Source organism: Mesocricetus auratus, unplaced genomic scaffold (assembly GCF_017639785.1).
Source record: "Mesocricetus auratus isolate SY011 unplaced genomic scaffold, BCM_Maur_2.0 Super-Scaffold_100676, whole genome shotgun sequence".
Lineage (NCBI taxonomy): Eukaryota > Metazoa > Chordata > Mammalia > Rodentia > Cricetidae > Mesocricetus > Mesocricetus auratus.
The window spans coordinates 112,079,269-112,093,500 of record NW_024429266.1 but is presented as its reverse complement, the minus strand read 5'-3'; the positions used below and the strand labels follow the sequence as shown (position 1 = coordinate 112,093,500).

At 44.5% G+C, this 14,232-nt stretch overlaps 1 protein-coding gene across 2 annotated transcripts in view; it reads right to left on the bottom strand.

Moving 5' to 3' along the window:
- The window catches only part of Igf2bp3 (insulin like growth factor 2 mRNA binding protein 3), a 133,881-nt gene that overhangs the window by 42,292 nt on the left and 77,357 nt on the right, over positions 1-14,232 (bottom strand). For both annotated transcript variants that reach the window (XM_005087116.4, XM_021223614.2), the window contains exons 4-5: positions 5,066-5,117; positions 4,915-4,978 (exon numbers count right to left, since the gene is read on the bottom strand). In XM_005087116.4, coding sequence (XP_005087173.1) covers positions 4,915-4,978; positions 5,066-5,117 — 116 coding nt within the window. The remainder of the gene's footprint in view (positions 1-4,914; positions 4,979-5,065; positions 5,118-14,232) is intronic.

The window sequence follows — 14,232 nt, the reverse complement described above, 5'->3', positions numbered from 1 at the left end:
TCATTTATTCTGTTGTATATTCTAGATGTTAATCCCTTTGTCAATCGTATGGCCAACAAAGATTGTGTACCCTTTGGTAGGCTGTCTCTTCACTTGATTAATTATTACCTTCACCATTGTGAAGGTTTTATGTCTCACGAGGTTCCCATTTGTTAACTGCTAAAACTGTTTCCCTATTCAGAGAGTCCTGCCCATGCCTATCAGGTATAGTGATACCTCTAGCATTATTCTGTGTTCAGGATTACTTGTGAGGGGTCTTTTGTAGTTCCTTATGTTATGACATGGACTGCATTAAATTTGGAGATTTCTTTTGGGAGCATAACTAGTTTCACAATATTAACTCATCCAGCCCATCCACATGTGTAGTCTATCCATCTTCTAGTGTCTTCAAAACTTTAAATTTTACATTGTAGAAGATTCTAGTTTCGCTTCCTTGGTTAGGCTTATTCAAAAGTAACTCATTTATTACTTATGTATTTATTGGCTTGTAGATGGGATTATTGCCCTGAGTCTGTCATTAGTATATCAGAAGGCTACTGATTTTTTTGTTAACTTGTATCCTGACACTTTTGCTTTAAGGGTTTTCTGGAGGAGCCTTCAGCATTTAGAAAAACAACACTTGCCAGTGAGGATGGTAGGACTTCCTTTATGATTAGTGACCTTCCTGCTTCACTCTGGTTTGAGTGCTCTAGTAAAGACTTGAAGCACATATTGCATAAGAGTGGAGAGGAAAGAGGTCTTGGTCTTGATTTTAGTGGAAATGCTTTGAGGTTTTCTCCATTTAATCTGATAGTGGTTACAGGTTTGCCATAACATCCTTCATTATTCCTTTTAGTCCTGGTGTCCTTAGGGATTTTCTCATGAAGAGATGGTGGATGTCTGTCAAAAGCCTCTTCTGAGTCGGGTGGTAGTGGCACATGCCTTTAATCCCAGCACATGGGAGACAGGTCCAGGACAGCCTGAGTTGTTGAGAGCTGTACAGCGTAGTCTCAAATCAGTGTATAAACGCCTGTCCTACGGATCTCTGCAAGGCAAGGTCCGTGGAGATGGTCTCTCACTTGGCAAGAACCGGTGGACATAAGGCAGTACAGGACCTGGCTGAATTCGTGTGGCTTGCAGGCTGTTTTCTCTTTCATTGTATCGTAGATCCCAGTTCTGGGAAGGAGAGTAAGGCATGCATACACAGAACAGGGAAAAGCCCCAGGAACTCACATAATAGCAACTGCTGAGAGTAAGTTGCCTGGACAGCAAGCATACAGAATCAATGGTAGGGTCTAGTATGCTCTAAGAGGGGAAAATGCAATGCAAACTGTAGGATGGATACATCCATCTTTAGCATACACAGGAGCTTACATTGGTGAGAGGATGATATGGTGTAATGGGAGAAGAGTCTGCCTTTTATAGACATACTGAGACATGGGACTCTCTTGTGGAAAAGGGAGCTATATAAAAGCGTATTTTGCAGACATGAAAGAATTGTCCGGGCTTGAATACTGTTGTCCTTAAAGCATTGTGCCCATGTTTATTACTTTTTAACTTTGTAACCCTAAGTAGCTATACCAGCTAACATAAGTGCTGGAGAGCAGGATGTGTCTAGCTCCATGTTTAGTTGAGCCTGCAAAAATGCTGAACCCTTTTGTCTAGAATAAGGTCTTGCAGGGGGTGGGAAAGTGTATTTGGGGATACATCAGTGGGAACAATAGGGGCTTTTATAATGATTATTATGTATTCCTTAAAAGTCAAAAGCAGATGCCAATAATAAAAACTGTTAATGTAAGCCTTGCAAAACCAAACCAATCCAAACAAAACTAAACAAACAAACAAAAAACTCTGTTAAAGTATAAATAAAAATGGCTGGAGCTATTGGGGCCACTTGAGTGCAATCCACCTACCTGGTGGTCAGAGTGTGTGCTGATACTCTTCCCGTCGCACAGCCTGAGCCCGAGCTGAGGCTGAACCCTAGTAAAAAAGCCTTTTCTGCAGGCATGGAAGCTGTTTAGTGACTTCTGTCTCTGAGGCTATTGATGCATAGAATTACTGACTTGTACATGCTGAAGCATTGACACATCTGGTGAAATATCTCTCTGATGCATCACCTAATTAATTTGCCAAGTACTCTATTGAGAAATTCTACATCTACGTTCATCAGGAGGAACTGCCTATAACTTCCTCTTTCTGTTGTCTCTTTATCTAGTTTTGGTATACAGTTAGTACTGGCTTGATAAAGAGTTTGGCAATTTTCCTGTATTTTCTAGTTTATGGACTGGTTTGAGGAGTATTGGTGTTCCTCAAATAGCTGGCAGAATCTAGCACAGATCCATCTGAGCCTGAACTATTTTTAGCTGGGTACTTTCTTCTTATTAGTGTTTCAATCGCACTGCTTATTACAGATCTACTTAAATTTTTTATGCTGTCTTAGCTTAATTTTGTTAGGTCACAAGCATCTAAACATTGTTCGTTTCTTTTACATCTTCCAATTTACTAGAATACATCTTTTTAAAGATAAATTCTAATGGTTTTCTGAATTTCAGTGGTATCTGTTGTAATGTACCCTTTTCAAGTAAGTTAATCTGAGTTTTCTCTCTTTTTCTTAGTTTGGCTAAGGATCTGTCAACTTTGTTTATCTTTACAAAGAACCAACTATGTTTTGATACTTTGTATTATTTTTTCAGTTCCATCTCATTAATTTCTGCCCTAATCTTAATTACTTCTTTCCATCTGATGGGGCAGTATGAAAAGTAAATAGAAAGGAAAACTTGGGGCAGTTTTGACTAAAGTAATAACGAAAAGAGTGCCAAAGAAATGTAATTGCTGAATGGCAGTGGCGCACACCTTTAATTCCAACACCGGGGAGGCAGAGGCAGGAGGATCTCTGTGAGTTCAAGGCCAGCCTGATCTACAGAGTGAGTTCCAGGACAGCCTCCAAACCTACAGAGAAAATCTGTCTCAAAAAAACAAAACAATAACAACCAAAAAAAAAAAATCCAAAAAACAAAACACACAAAAAAAGACAGAAATATAACACACCAGACAACCTGGGGAAAGTCCCAGCTCTCAGGACCCTGAGACACAGAGGCGCTACAAACCATGCTGCATGCCTTCTTTGGAAATGGCTGTCAAAAGGAAGAGGAAAAAGAAAATAATAGAGAAATGGAGAAGAAGAAGAAGAAGGAAAATGGAAGAGAAAAGTGCAAAGAAGATAACAGAGCAGGACAGAGCTGGCTAAACTAACAGGAGCAGTAACGAAGGAGCAGCCAATGTCAGGGGGAGCGTGTGATGAGGGCGAGTCCGAGCATAGTCTCCTCTGGTGCTCCAGTGTTTCTGTGCTCCTTCCCCAGCTCCCAGGTGCCTTTCACACTTCTGGGCAGATCTTTGCAAGCTCAGGTCACAGGTACTGCTGCCAGCACGGATGGGCCTCTATTGGTCAAATCACAGCTCTGGGCAAGTCCTTCAGGGAGTGGGTGGGCTGTGAAGGCTGTTCTTGCTCCCAGCAGATCCTTGCCAAGCGTCATTTTCCTGTTATTCTGGGTAAGGCTGGGGGACAAACGGTAGTCACCCACCTGGATGGCTATGTTTCAGGTCTTTCACCAGCTGACTGGAAATGGCTGGTCCTGCCCCCTCAAGTCCTTCCTGGCAGCTGGTAGATATTCTGGAACCTGAGTCTGTGACCCTGAAGACTCTGTCTCTGATCAGCTTCCCCCTGGCTGAACAATGTTTAGTTCTGATACAAAGTTCATCCCCCTAAGTCTAGAGGCAATCTGCCTGCTAAGTTTCAGTGGATAGCCAGTCCCGGGATACTTGCTCTGGGGCCATCAAGCTGCCCACTTGGCAGGGGTCTTTTAAAAATCTCTTTCTTCATCTGAGGACCAACTGGCTAGACTGTGCCAGCAACAGGGCTCCCGTGGGCTGCCAGAAGTCTCCTAGTGCCGGGCGTTGGTGGCGCACGCCTTTAATCCCAGCACTCGGGAGGCAGAGGCAGGCGGATCTCTGTGAGTTCGAGACCAGGCTGGACTACCAAGCGAGTTCCAGGACAGCCTCCAAAGCCACAGAGAAACCCTGTCTCGAAAAAACCAAAAAAAAAAAAAAAAAAAAAAAAAAAAAAGAAATCTCCTAGTACAGGTAGGCAGTATAGATGTGCTTCATTGGGGCTCCTCCCCTCCATGCAGAGGCTGTCCCCCAAGTTCAACCTGAATCCTCACTGTTAAAGATCACTTCCCATCTCCCTTTTAGGACTTAGGACGGTGGAAGTGGTCCTGGCAACTCTCCCACGGGGAAGACCAGTCCGTTGGTTCCTGCCACCTGTCTGGAGGGAGGTGAGACTTCCAGCCCCAGCGCTGGCTGCTGGGTTGCTTTCATGTCCTAGGCAGAGCCATGTAAGGCAGTTCCTGTGGGTTCCTTATTCCCTCTCCCAGTGCCTACAAAACTATCATGGTTTGGACTGAAAAGCGGTTAGCGGCAAGGTGCACTGCTTCAATGTCTGCTCACTCTTGGTGAGCTCGGTATGTGACTGACGTCAGGGGGGAAATGCCAAGACTGAAGCGCTGTTAGTTTAACTGCCAGTCCACTCACCCGCGGCAGACGAAAGGAGTGCTAACGCGCCAAAGGAGAGTTAGGGAGGCAAATTACATGATCTGGAAAAATATTCAGGCCCAAGGCTTTTTGCAAATAGGGTGTAGTTTTGTCTCCATACGTCACTCTGCAAATGGTATTAAATTAAAAGTGAAACAAGCCTTAAATCTGTGCAGATTCCCACTAGTCATACACATTTTAAAAGGTGTAACTGCAGAGTAAAACACACAAAACAGCTTCCTTTCGTGGCCCACCAGCCCTTTGTCAATTTAAAAGAGCACACGATGTAAGTGACTGTACCCAACCTAGTTGTTACAGACATACAAGGAGCTTCCGACTGCTTACTGTCTAGCTTGGTCCTTACTGGAGTAGGTTACATTTACAACTGCGGTTTCCGAGTCCGTGTTCACTAGGGAAGAGAGAAAGAGAATGGGTTAGTTTTCCGTCTGCTTTTCCTTCCTTCCATGAATTTGAAAGCGATTGGGAAGACAGGTACCTTGCTCACAGCTCTCCACCACTCCATACTGGACTAGTAAACTATCCAGCACCTAGCAGGAGGGGAAGAGAAGATCGTAAGTTTCGAGTTTCCCACGTTATTAACCAGGGCAGGAATACACGTTCTCAATCACAAGTAATCATGACAAACAAGAGTCAAAGAGTTACCCGGGGGAGCTTTGCACTCCAGAACCACAAGGGTCATTCCACTGATCCTCTCTGTTGCCTCTGCCTGCCCATGCCTGTTCCCGGCTTTCAGCCCTCAGCACACCCCACTCTCGAGGCGGAAGGCAGGGTGCACGTCACTTCTCATACACAAATGCATCATACATCTTACTTCCTCCACAGACTCAAAGTCATAAGAAAAGCCTACATTAAATAGTTTTATCTGTCAGATGATTCTTTTCAAAAAAAAAAAAACAATCCCCCCCTCCTTGTTTTTAGCACTGCCGGTTGTAGCAAGACAGATCAGCTCAAGGTGCGCGCGCGCGCACACACATACACAGAGCAACTGAAAAAAGGCACACTTGAAGTAGCTGCCAGCATGCAGGCGCTTAGGAAAAGTGTCAGCCAGTGTGAGCATCTCTAGATCGAAACAAGAGTGGAAAATGTAAATACAACGCTGTTTTCCTCTCTTCTCCCTCCTGAGCTATAGGTTATTCTGACAGAGAAGCTATTAGAACAGTAGCATTATAACAAGAACCATGGCTGCACCTCATCATATAAGCCAACTTCAGCTGCTCTCAGCTTCCAAGGGTGCCCCCCACAAATGTTAAGTAAATCAGTTTCTATGTATTTACAGCAATGGCTTATTAATTTAATTGCCAACATATAAAAGGCAGTAAGTAGTCCCTGAAGGTGCTCTTTGGGCCCAGGATGCAGTAAACTGTTAAGAGGCATTTAAAGGTGATTCCCGGCTTCATGATTCTTCCTTCATAAGCGTGTCCTGCAAAGGCTACCTCACCTCTGTGCACTTTTCATGCTTCTGCTGGCTGGTCACCTGGGAAGGGGCTATCCTCCTGGAAGGCTGACTCCTAACTCATTAAGAGGATGATTTCCTTTCGTGTGAGACAGGCTCTCACATAAGTGGGGCTGGCCTCCAACCCACTGTGGAGCTGTAACGTGAACAGGCTGAGGGCTGAGGTACAGGAATGGTTGTGGAGGACGGGAGCAGGCAGTAAGGGATAATTACCTGTTTAATATGTTTACTTAATCATCCTTAGTTCTTCCTAAAAGCAATTTGCTCGGTAATTAAATATATTAGCTTTCAGTTTCACCTCTGCCACCTCAACTCTATTACTCCAGAGACAGATCTAAGTCCCGTGGCCTGAAGACAGAGAGGGGAAAGCCTAACAGTAAGTACGCCAGCGGAGCCAAAGCTCTCCAAGGGCTCTGCTGGCAAGGGAGTCAAGACTTCCATCTGAGCACGTTGTATGATATACACATACACACATGCGTGCATACAGAATGGACACACACAAATGCACACATGAGAATGCATGAGTAAAATTTGAAGTTTAGGGAATGTATATCATAAGTTCACTGCATATTATTTATATCAGGTTTAACACATTCAAAACAGAACTTCTTATACACTTAAACTGTTTTGCTTTTGTTTTATGTTTGTTTGTTTTTGTTTTTGTTTTTTAAGACAGGGATCTTTGTCTCTGTGTAGCCCCGGCTGTCTTGGAAATTGCTTTGTAGACCAGGCTGGTCTCAAATTCCCAGAGATCCACCTACCTCTGCCTCCTAAGCACTGGGGTTAAAGGCATGCGCCACCACCACCTAGCTTACTTAAACATCTCAGGCTCAAGAATAAGTAGATGCTACTGGTTACTAAGTATACTATAAAATCTGCCATCTATTACACTCAAAATGGTAAACTTCATGGAATGTAAATCATACTCAAATAAATATAACTTTAAAATCAAACCAAACCAACAAAACTGTAATTCTTTGACTGACCAATTGATTGATTTTTCGAGACAGGGTTTCTCTGTGTAGCTTTGTAGACCAGGCTGACTTCAAACTCACAGAGATCCACCTGCCTCTGCCTCCTGAGTGCTGGGATTAAAGGCATGCACCATCACTGCCCGGCTTAAAACTGTATTTCTAAAGAGAAATAGGTCCAGCACCAGTCTTGGTGCCCAGTTGTGAATAAATTAACAACACAACCTGGTTCCACATGAGAAGCTTATATCCAGGTTGCAGGGGGATTTCAGTGGGTTCTCTGCACCTCAGAAATTTTATGCACAAATCTAGGGATAGTCATGACTCACAGAATGGGGGAGACTGCCAATTATTCTCCAATCTGGGCAAGTACAGGGGTGCCTTTAATCCAGCACCCGGGAAGCAGAAACAAGTGAGTTTGAGGACCGTCTGGTCTATATAAGGAGTTCCAGGCCAGATACAACTACATAATAAGTCCCTGTTTCAAAAATTAAATCAGTAGTCGGGCCATGGTGGCACATGCCTTTAATCCTGGCTCTCCAGAGGCAGAGGCAGGCACACCTCTGTGAGTTTGAGGACAGCCTGTTCTACAGAGTGAGTTCTAAGACAGCCAGAGCTATACAGAGAAACCCTGTCTCAAAGACAAATAAATATAAAAAAATAAGTAAATAAATCCTCACAAATGAAACAGGGTCATATCTGACAATGATTTTTCAGGTCAACAATCACTCTTCCCAGAGCACAAGGATCCCCTACTAAGTCTGACATTTTGGCTCATCCTGCATTGAGTAGAAGGTATGCTGTGTTCCTATAACCAGTCACACCTACCCCCAACCCCTGGTTCTTGCTTCTTAGCCCCTTTTCATTCAGTCTTGTTGGATGCCCCTTCCCCATCCCCTCAAATCACTTACATATTTCTAACATTTCTACAAATCTCTCACAAACTAGAATCCACGCTTAAATGGATTTATATCACTAAAGCTGGATTAGAAACATTTCTCCATGCTTAGTGAAGTTTAAACCCAACTGAAGGGGAACGAGCATATCAAAGCAATATCTCGGTGGATATTCTTCTTCTTAGGACTTAGAACCACCCCAATGTGAAAGACCTCTGTTTCACATTGCTCACCCAAAAGCACAAACAGCAAAGAAAGAGATCAAAGACAATGCAAAAGTTACTGCTTTCCTGAACGTGGTGGTAAAGATTCAAGTCATTCACAACAGCCTAGAGTGGAAGTTACCTCAACATCTATCAGCTGAGGAGCGAAGAAAACAGCATCCCCCTACAAAGAACTGCCAGTTGTCATAAAGGAAACATTTAAAGACACTACGGCACAGATGAACCTTGAAAACACTCTGCCAAACAACTGAAGCCAGCCACTGTCTGATTCCGCTGTATGAATGTCTAGAATACCAAATTCCACAGAGGAGGAAGGCAGACAACTGGTTTCTTAGAGATGGGGAGGAGGGGAAGTGGCCAGTGACAGCTGGAGGCTCTTTCTGGGGTTATGGAATAAACTGTGACACACTAAAAACCATCGCACTGTGCATGTCATACGAGAGACCTCAGAGGACATGAACTCCAAACTCAAAGCTGTAGAGTATTACTGGAGTTCAGCAAATGACACAAAATTTGATATATTTTGATAGTCCTCATTGTTGCGGAACAGTTTCCTCTGATACTAAAACAATCCATCATGGAGGAAGCTCCTTAAGCACAGGAGGGTAAACAACTCGGAGCAGCTTAGGGAAATCCCTGAAACTGGCCCGATTCTCTAGGTCCCTCTCTGCCAAAGTAAACATTAAGTCTCAGACACAAGGAGAGCCGAGCTGCAAACATGGCTCTGAGACCAGACCAGCTACCTGGAAGAAGCAGAAACCAGCCAAGCTGCCTCAAAGGGGATTAGACCAACTGAAGCACCCGGACAGGACCCTCTCCAACCTGCTGAGTTGCTTGCAGGTCCCCAATTTTTCGAGCTGTCACCATTCTAGGATGGGCTTTGGTGATACAGCTGCCTTTGAATTATTTGCGCTCCTGTAACTGACCCATATTCCTGTAAGTAGCCTCAATAAAACTCACCAGTTCCCCAAGATGGACTTTGGTGGCATCTGTACTTGGCTTTGTCACGGATTCCCTCTGAGGTAAGTAGACATGTGCTTCTGTCTCCCCAGGAAAGTTGTTACACAACATGCCAACACTCGTAAAACCATCACGATCATCAAGAAAGCAGTTTCCTCGTGTGTCTCTTCAGCTTAGTAGTGTCATTTATTCTTATCCATCCACTGTTATTTCAATAGACAGTTGAACATATCCATGTAGCTCTAGCTTACTCTGCTGCCCCGGCCGCAACAATACCAAAACCTTCTCCTGTGTTCCTGGGCTTTCATACCAACTCCCTACACTGTCTGACCCACGAGCCCATTCTGCTTGCCTCTGCTCCAACTCTGTCTTCCTGCCAGAAGCCACATAATCCCCAAGGGCTTTCAAATAACGGATGTGTGCTGTCCATACTTCAACATGGCCACACATACATACATACACACACACACACACACACACACACACTATGCTCGCGTGCATAGTTATTTGTGTGTGTGCTGTTTTTTTTAAATCCCAACACATATGTTCTTGTCAAATTTTCCAGTGGTAAAGTGTCTGCTTCTGTTTTTCTCTGTGTGTCTGTGTCTGCCTGTCTGTCTCTCATCCCCAACAACTGATCCTTGAAATGGAAGCAGTATCATTTTATCATCTTTCCTTATCTTTCCTTGTGCACTATAACTAGCAATTATTGCCCTTGATGCCGATATCAGGCGTGTGAGTCTACGCGGCACATCACGCTGGCTGTTAAAACTGAAGGTAATCCCCAACACACACGTTCCACCTCTTTGTCTGCCTTCCACGGTGAAGGGATAACGCCGGGCAGGACTGTCTCCATGCCAATCCATACCCAGAAGTTCTCCTTCATCTCTTCTCCAAGCAAAGATGTGCTGACCTCTAGGGCCGTGAGACAAGCCCACGGCTGACATTTGCTTGGCCCATGCCAAGTGAGAAAGCCTGAAATAGATTAAAAGGAAGACACAAAACAGCTTTTGTGTCTACTGCAGTGACACACCTTTATATAGCCCAAGGGCTCAGGAGGCTGAGGAAGAGAACTGCCAAGAGCTCAGGGCCAAACTACACTATGCAAAAGCCCGTCTTTTAAAAATATGTTTTTGGCCGGGCAGAGGTGACACACGCCTTTAATCCCAGCACTCGGGAGGTACAGGCAGGTGGATTTCTGTGAGTTCAAGGCCAACCTGGTCTATAAGAGCTAGTTCCAGGACAGCCTCCAAAGCCACAGAGAAACCCTATCTTGAAAACAAAACAAAACAAAAAGTTTTTTGGAGGCAAGTGGAGAACTGTGAGTTCAAGGTAGCCCGGGCTACAGAGCAAGTTCTAGGACAGTCATGGCTGTTACATAGAAAAACCCTGTCTCAAAAGAATAAACAAACAAAGGGTTTTTTTTTTTTTTTGGGTCCTGAGTGCAAAGAAAGGTCATCATTGGTTTATTCCAAGTCCACAGCTGTTTAAGCTAACAGGCATACTTGTTACAGACTCTCACAAAGCACCCCCACTGCTGTGAAACTGAAGTATAACTCAAAAGGCAGGGGCACCCAGACACACCTACCCACCTGGCTACCTTCTGATGCTGAAACCAGTTTAGACACCAGGGAAGGCTCACCAGACAGGATTCTCCCTCATGTCAAAGGAGACGGAAGCCACGTCAACAGAAGTCGCTTCCTCCAGACGAGCCCAACATTTCCTCGGGGATAGGCCCAGGACCTTTGCTCTTGCCACCTCACCCCGTGAAAAGACTAGCTATATGACAAAAGGCTGCAGCTGCCAGGAACCACTTCCAGTAAATACTGACCCAAATCAAACAAAATGAAGTTATCGTCTTACTATTTCCCTAAAATACCACCAACACAACACTTTGGATAAGAGTCATACCATTGCCTTACAGCACGTCTAAGGACAGCTTCCAGGTGAAGAGGGCTTGAACTCACTGCCCAGCAACCTCTATTACTAGGAAAGCCCTCCCGCGCTCACAGGCCTCTTGGAAGCTAACTTTGAATACCCAGACCCTCTAACTAGGTGAGGATGTGGCATTCAGTCATATGATTAGAAGTAGAAGGAAAGTCACCTCCCCCACCATGCCCCATGTCATGTAAAAGGGCATCCAGAGCTTCCATGTTTCCACTGGGCACAGTTGAGTCATGCTGGCTTAAAAAGCTGAGTGAGCGAGTCACACTAAATCCCCAGCAAATACTGGGAAGTCTCTGTGTGACCCGCTCATCCTGTTCTGCATACACCATTCTCTCCAATGCACCAGCTGCCTTTGGTTATGAATTGTGCTGTCTGGAAGCAGACCTGTCCATCACTCATTCCACAAACGCCCATAAAGTAACAGCATCTCACTTCGCAGCTAGATAAACTGGCAGGGAGACTTAGGAGTTTAGTCACATGACTCACTGACACCCCACCCCCACATCTGTCAGGAGTGGGAGTCCAGGCTCTTTAACCTCCCAGTCTAAGGTGCTTCAATTCCAAGTCCATCTAAAGTAGAACATAAACACGCATACGAAAACAGGTGTAATTCTCTCTTGGCCATCACCTGTGCCAGAGTGTTTAAGCTGCCCTCTGAGGGGAAAGGGCTTTATGTAACCCCTTGGCTAAGTTCAGGGTCCACCATGTCCCCTATCTCCCACTTCATCAGACGAGGAATTACAGCGTCGCTCCTGGCCCAGCCTTTCCCAATGCTGTAGGATTCCACCCACACAAGCAATAGGGTTTGTGGGGGTCAGGGGTCAAGAGGAGGCGAATGGGGAGCAGCTGCTGGAAGGTGACGGCTTCTCTCAGGGATAACGAAGTGGTTCTAGAAGTAGTGGTGGTCACACAGCACACCAACACCTGACTGTAGGCGGCGGTTTCAATTATAAGGTGCGAATTCTACCCATTTCTTTAAGAACTGTTTCTGAGTGTTATTTACATATCTACACACACACTCTGAGCATCAGCGTTTCTTTCCATTTTCACACTTGCATGCCCAGGTCCATTTCACCCATGCACACACGCTGCTCTACATGTGGTTGATGTCTCCATTACAGAGGGATGAGCTGCAGTGGACTTTAAGTAACCGGCATTTTACACAACCTGGGAAGAAACTCGGGTCTCCACACTTCGGAGGCAAGCACTGAACCTTCTCCAGCCCTCTTTAACCAAACAACAGCAAACAGGGAAAGATGCAGAGGTGCCCTCCAATGTCAGTGCTGTTAAATATGCATCCCACAGATTAGCCCTGTGTGATAAAACTAGCTGGAATACTAAGGGGGGGAGGGCCACAGGATGACGACTCTGTCTCTTCTTCATGCTGGGACTGAATTCAGCATACGTAAGAAGGTCTCAGTGTTGCATCTAACTAGTTTTAGAGTGCCAGACCACCCCAAACGCACAATTTAGTACAACGTAAAATTTACCAGTAGTTAGGAAAGCCACAGCAGCTCCAGTTATTAAAAAAAAAAAAGGCAAGGAAAACTAACTGGCCCACATGATCTCAGCTAATATAATAAATGTTAGAGCTAATACACAGGAGGGTTCTGAAAGAAGCCACAAAAAATACTTCAAGCTGGGTACAGTGAGTGTCTCATGCCTGTTGTTCCAGAAGGCTGAGGCAGAAGGATTGCTGTGAGTTCAATGGTTATCCCAGACTACTACAGAATGAGACTGTGAGATTGTTTCAAACATTCTCTCTCTCTCACTCACACACACACACACACACACAGAGAGAGGAGAGAGAGAGAGAGAGAGAGAGAGAGAGAGAGAGAGAGAGAGAGAGAGAGAGAGAGAGAGAGAGAGAGAGCACAATTTAACAATAAAAAACAACACAAAGTCAGACAGGTCCGTGGTGACACTCATCCATGATTCCAGTCTTCAGAAGACTGGGACAGGAGAATAGAGGATTTGAAGGCAGCCCGGGAAAAATGGAGAGAAGCTACTCTTTATCTTTGACGCACTAACTTCATTTCTGTTTAGTCAACGTTAAAGAAATCATCTGGAATGTGAGTGAAAATCTATGTACAGACATGTTCATTGACGGGTCAATTGCTGGAACGAGACTAAAAATCACTCCCATAGGCAGCGATGCAGAATGGTTTAGATGATTACAAACCACACAGAAAACAGGGCAATTAACAATCATTATAGACACTTAAAGAGGCCACGAAGATTTCTAAAATGTTAAAACTTTTGTGCTTCAGCTGGGCGTGGTGACACAGACTTGGCTAACCCAAAGAATGAGTGAGATCCTGCCACAAAACAAAAATAAAGTGAGGAAGCCTGTCTCCCACGTCTGAAGACCTTAATTCAATGCCAAGTACTGACCCCCGAGACTTCACAGAACGTGTCAAGAACACGAAGACAGCCATGTATGTGATGAGGGATGTTATATCGTGTTTAAAGAACTCAGGCACTCCAGATTTTCCATTATCATTCAAACATTGCTAGTAGGAATATAAAATAGTGCAGTCACTTTGTAAATCAGTCTGTTAGTTCCTTGAAAAGCTACCGCATGTCTCACCAGTTCACTCATTAGGTACATACCCTTCAAAACCCTGAAAATCTCTACCCACCACAAACACGCACACAACATGCCCAGGAACATGCACTCACAGTAGCTTTATAGCTGCTATGACCAATGGACAGACTATATTCAGTACATTCACATAAATGAAGCACATGTTAAACTATGGCACCTTGGAAATACTATGCAGAAAGATGCCAATGTGAGCACACTGATCAGTACAGGACTCAGAGACTGCGGCAGTAGGACTGTACACTAAGCTACCCTGACTACACAGGGGGATCTTGTCTAAAACACCAAACAACAATGAAGCCAGGCATCCAAGGCCACACTTGGAATAACTCTATTTCCACTAAATATCCAGAATAGGCAATCTATAAAGACATAGATAAGCTAGTATTTCTAAGCTCAAGGAAGAGGCTGGCTAGCAAGCAAGAAGGCGGTGGTAACAGCCACAGGTTGTTTTAGGGGGGCAATGAAAATATTCTGAAATTAATGGGGATGTTTCTAACCCTATGGACACTCTAAAAAACTCCACTGTACTGTGCACTCTTATAGTCTATGAATTATAGTTCAGTTCTTAAAATATAACAGCATA